This window comes from Chondrus crispus, genomic scaffold, assembly GCF_000350225.1.
Source record: "Chondrus crispus Stackhouse genomic scaffold, scaffold_1, whole genome shotgun sequence".
NCBI classification, from domain to species: domain Eukaryota; phylum Rhodophyta; class Florideophyceae; order Gigartinales; family Gigartinaceae; genus Chondrus; species Chondrus crispus.
Genome location: NW_005178809.1, coordinates 165,117 through 170,414, shown reverse-complemented (window position 1 = coordinate 170,414; position 5,298 = coordinate 165,117). Strand labels below are relative to the sequence as shown.

At 55.8% G+C, this 5,298-nt stretch overlaps 2 protein-coding genes; one reads left to right on the top strand and one right to left on the bottom strand.

The window, feature by feature from the left end:
* The first annotated feature begins 1,126 nt into the window (after positions 1-1,126).
* On the top strand, positions 1,127-3,668 carry CHC_T00001355001 (hypothetical protein). XM_005711722.1 is given in 2 exon segments: positions 1,127-2,896; positions 2,897-3,668. The coding sequence occupies 1 exon segment, from the start codon at positions 1,127-1,129 to the stop codon at positions 2,894-2,896; it is 1,770 nt and encodes a 589-aa protein (XP_005711779.1). The 3' UTR covers positions 2,897-3,668.
* Positions 3,669-3,734: 66 nt separating this feature from the next.
* On the bottom strand, positions 3,735-5,057 carry CHC_T00001354001 (hypothetical protein). Its single transcript, XM_005711721.1, has one exon. The coding sequence runs from the start codon at positions 5,055-5,057 to the stop codon at positions 3,735-3,737; it is 1,323 nt and encodes a 440-aa protein (XP_005711778.1).
* Between the last annotated feature and the right edge of the window lie 241 nt (positions 5,058-5,298).

Sequence of the window (5,298 nt, the reverse complement as noted above, 5' to 3'; positions counted from 1 at the left end):
ATCGTTTTAATTGGTCGAGATGTAGATGTGGGACGAAACGATTTGATTGGTCTGTAGATGTGGTACCAGTCATTCACAGCCATCCACTATCATACATGATCTACCACTTGTAGAATGTGACTGACCCTATTTTTACCGAGAAGATTTTCAGAATTACACCAATCAAAACTTCAATAACACGTGGAAGACGTGATACACGTATTTCTAATTTGCGGAATCTGTGGCCAAAACAAGTTCCGCTGGAAGCACGTGCAGCTGTGTCCGAATATATCTTGTCCAATAGAAACTTTGAATGTAAGATACTCACAATTGGATCAGAGAGCCGACAAGATATGGCGGGTACCTCGCCCTGACAACTCGTCTCTGCTCCTCGCACCGAAACGCCAAGGCGCGCGCCAAATACTGCGTCCTCCGCGAACGTTCCGCACATCCGAGCTTTCCTCTCCTCCCAATCCGTCCTCCATGTGCCAACCATGGCGCCATGACTCTGACCTCCTGCCCCGCCTGCGACACGCCGCTGGGTCTCTTCACGCCGCGTGAGGGCCTTGCACACGTGAACGCCTGCCTCGACGCGCAAGACGCGCCCGTCCCATCTGCCGCGTGTCCCACGTGCGCCGTCTGCTGCCGCGACCTCACGGCCCTCACGCCGACCGCGCGCCTGGAGCATGCGAACCGCTGCGCGGACTCGACGCTGCCGCTTGGCGCCCCGCCCCGGCGGACGGCCCGTAGGCCGCGCAGCGGCGCCACCGCCCGACCTCGTCCCGCCGCAGCCGCCCCCGAGGAGAAGGGCGACGCGCGCGTGACGCGCCTCTTGGAACTTCTTGGGCTCGCGCGGTATGCGCGTCGCTTTGCTGAGGAGGAGATCGACCTCGTCGCCCTCAGGTTGCTCGACGATGCTGACCTTGCGCAGCTTCGGATTCCCGACGCCGCGAGACGCCGCATTGCGGAGGCTATGCATTCCGTGCCTATTCTCGCGCAGATTCAGAAGGGCGTCACCGAATTGCGGGGGGAAAAGCGGGATGCGGATGTGGAGCAGGAGCAGGAGCAGGAGCAGGAGCAGGAGCAGGAGCAGGAGGAAGATATTGTCGCGACGCAGCAGTTTCCAGAGAGTAGACTCGCGCAGACTATGCGGCGGCAGGATCCGCTCTTAAATGATGGCGTGGGCGACGGCGATTTGTATACGTTGACACCGGAGAATTGCTCGCGGGATGGCAGGGGGGAAAGAGTCGCAACAGTGTCACCCATTGAGCGGCAGCACGCCAAAGATCCACACGCTGCCGAGGAGGGCCTGATTTCCGCAGGCCGCAGTCCGCAGCGCAAAGCGCATCAAGCTCGAGATGGACTAAACGTGCCTGCCCTTGGACCTTTCTGCCGTCAAAAACCGTCCAGTAAGGGGTCTCAAGGCAGTGCTTCTGAGGAGGATGGGGCACGGAAGGAAGGAATTTGTTCAGGTGCGCAAGTTATGTCCTCGCGGCAAGCATCAGCCCAGGATGAGAATCCGAAACATGTCTGCGTGTTCTCTGCATCAGAGCATGACAGCGATTCATCCGATGTGTCCAGTCTGGGCAATTTTGATGATGAAGTCAAAAGCACGACTCAGTATTCACTGGGCATGAAGCTAGAAAGATGGCGACGAAAACAGCTCAGAAAAGAGGAACAGAAGCACAGAGCAGAAGTCGAAAGAGAACAAAAAAGGCACAGAACGGAGGTTTTCCAAATACATGCTCAGTACCAGGAAATGCAAAGGCGCTTCGCGGCAAGCCGTGATGTTCTAAAGCAATCTCAATGCCGTCAGAAGCCAGCCAAGGCATCAGCTGTGGAAGAGCCCCGAAAAAACTACATTGATCTGACACAATGCATTTCGTCTGACGAAGACAAAATCGAAAAGGTTACTGCTCCACACAACTGTACCTTAGATGCTCAGGGTTCGCACGAGAATAGCACAAGCTTTATTAAGTTGAACGCCCCTGCACCGTGCATGCGGAGCACTCCATCCTGGTTCTCGGATCACTCCCCTGTTGCTGCTCAGTCTCCGAATCGCTCTGCTTCCGGTGTGCTTGCTGAGAATGGGGAATCCAAGGGCGGCATGTTCTCAAGTTCAGATGAAGAGGTCATGGACTACCCCCCTACTGCTACTCAGTCCCTGAATCGCGCTGCGTCCGATGTGCTTGCAGAGAATGGGGAATCCAACGGAGGGATGTTCTCAAGTTCAGATGAAGAGATCACGGACCACCCCCGTGTTGCTACTCAGTCCCTGAATCGCGCTGCTTCCGATGTGCTTGCTGACGATGGGGAATCCAACGGAGGGAACATGTCAAGTTCAGATGAAGAGAGCACGGACCACCCCCGTGCTGCTACTCAGTCCCTGAATCGCGCTGCGTCCGATGTGCTTGCAGAGAATGGGGAATCCAACGGAGGAATGTTCTCAAGCTCAGATGAAGAGGTCATGGATCTCACTTGTGCTAAAGATAGCCCTCTAGCTTTGCTTGAGGATGAGGACACACGCCAAAGCTGTGGTGGAAACACCCAAAAAAACATGGCGCGTCGCATTGCTGGCTCGCAGACCACCCTTGGAAGGGACAAGCCCTGTGACGGAGGGGACGCACGGACGAAGTCTAGATTGAAAAAGCCAAAAACGGTTTCCCGCGCGGATATACTCGCTGCCATTCGCAGGGACGTGGCGCTCTACGATGACATTCTGTCCATGTGCACGGTTGAGTTTGAGAGAATTTTCGCCAGCTTGACGTCCTCCAAACTGAGAGTGTCCAAACAAGGTCTCACGAGTTTCTTGCGGGAAGAGGGGGTTGCTTTCAAGTGTGAACGCCTCACGGACAGGAGCCGCGGGATGTCCAAGAAGTATTTCAGGCGCCAGGCTGCCGCGGGTTTGTCCGATTAGACGTAGCTAGCGGTGTGGTAGGAGGCTGACGGATAACCTTCCTTTGCAGTGGTGCGTGGCACCACAAGCTGTCGATTTCGAGAAAGCGATCTACTTGTCACTCCCATTGCGATGGTGCATCCATCACGGCCCCCAAGCAAGCCATAATCAATGTGGGCCACGATCATTTACCGTTCTGCGAAGTGCAGAGATATAGCGTACAGTTAAGAGATAGAAATCCGAACGTCTCAAACACTGCAGGTCCACTTGCAGGAGCGAAAACCGCAGTTTTGCACTGCCCCTCCCAAGAGCACCGCCTGCCTCATCGTGACGCACATATTGTACCGAGTACAGTGCGCTGCGTGCTCTTTGCGTTGTCGACCAACTACTGGACGATCCAGTCTCAGGACGTAGCAAGTACCATTAGAGCTGCTCGCCTTGTAGCACTGGACGTACTTTAAAGGACATGGAAATTGCTCCCTGATAACAACAATACAGTAATGGGTTTTAATGACAGAAGGCACAAGATTTTCCGCAGATTCAGTACTTCTGTACCTTGCACTCGCTCATGAACACACCTGCCGAGACTGACGAAAAACGCAAAAAAAAACAATCTCCGGACAGTTGAAATGGGCAGCCACGTTTTCCTCGGTCTAGCTAGAGCACCGGCTCGAACCCTGTCAGCGAAAAGTTGACAAACTCACTAATCGTATATGCGACTTTACGAGGGCTCTGACAGGGAACCGCTCATCAATAAATAGTACAGGCTTATACGTAGGCGAGATTCGGAAAATGTACATGTGCAGACCGAGTTCCTGGTCATCATCAACACAGGGTGGATGGATGTGTGAAAGGGTTGTCACGCGGTCTTTGCAAAACTCAAGTCGTAAATAGTCATGAAACGAATATCCGGTTTGGCACTTCCGTCGCCGTTGTCCGCCCAGTTGTACACGGCAAACTTGACCTTGTAATCGCTGACGAGCAGCTCAGTGAGCTCGTTCATCTTGGTTTTGCTAGCGCGCTGGGAAATCCACTTGATGAGATCTGCGTCGGAATCCGAGCCCGGGGTGAAGTCGTTTCGGAACCACTTGAACAAGCGGCTCAGGGTGACCTTTCTATTCTGCAAGTCGATGACACAGTACTTTTCCAGGAATCGTTCCGTGGCCTCCTGCAGCATCTCCTCGGTCCTGTTGGCATCCAAAGCGATGAGCGGCGGGCATGACCAAGCGCCGCAATTGAGAATGAAATGCATGCGAGGGTCCTTCTCAGCGAGGAGCCAGCCGGCACGCGGGTCGTTTGGGTTGATACGAAGGCGCAAGACTTGATGCTCAAGTTCCACGGAAGTGATTTTCTTGCCGGCAATGACATAGGAAGCATCGTTGAAAAACTTGCCGCGCTTGACGAGATCCATGGGATGACCAAAGACGAGCTTGGCGTGGAAGATGAGGACGTTGTAAAGATTGTAAAAAGCGGCCTTGCGGACATCGGGATCGCTGGAGGCGACTTCAGTGTCGTCGCTGATGGCAAGCTCGGCGAGGAGAACGAGAGTTTCTCTCCAGCCGGCGGAGCCGCGGATGGCGGCATAGTCTACAAAGTGGCCATCCGTGGAAACAGCGACGTGGAAGACGCGAGCAAAGGATTTGTTGAGATCGGTTAGGACGTCAATGGTGTGCCTCGGCTTGCCCGGATAGATGAGGGTTGAATTGAGGCCGCGGTCGATGTGACAGGAGAGGCCACGATGGACGTAATTAGAGAGCTGGCTTCCGTTGAAGGCCTGATTGGCGCTTTCGACACGGAAGGTGGGGATAAGGCCTCCGGCACGGACGAGCTGGCGGGCGAGCTCAGCTGCGGCGGAGCGGGATGAGGCGAAGCCGGCATTGAGCAGCCAGGTGACGATCTGGAAGCCGGTGGAGGAGTAGGCCTTGACGCCGTTCCACTTGGTCTTCGAGGTGGGGAGTCGGGCGGGGACGGGGGCCATCATGCCGTCCAGGGCGTCGACGACGTCGACGAAGGAGGTTTCAACTGTCATGTCTTCGGGTCGAGAGTTGAAGGAGAAGTGGAGCGACTCGGGCTCGTGGCAGGAGGAGGAGAGAGAGGAGTCCCAAGGAGAGGGCTGCAGGGGGTCGCAGAGGTGGTTGTCAGGGCGTGGAGCGAGTGAACGGCGGGGCGGGGGCGGGGTCATAGCGGGACGTTTATAGGCGCGGGCGGGGCGTGCGACAGGAAAATTGGGGCGGACGAGATTGGAAGAGCGAGTGGGTCAGAACGAGGGTTTTGCGGAGGCGGGAAGGGATAGGTGACTCGGGATAGGTGACGCGGGGGGGGTAGAAGACAGGCAAAGACGCGCGGGGGTGCGTAGGCGGGTGGAGGATGACAGCAGAGGATCCGGAGGGCAGGCGAGGCAGCAAGACGTATGTGGGCGTGCC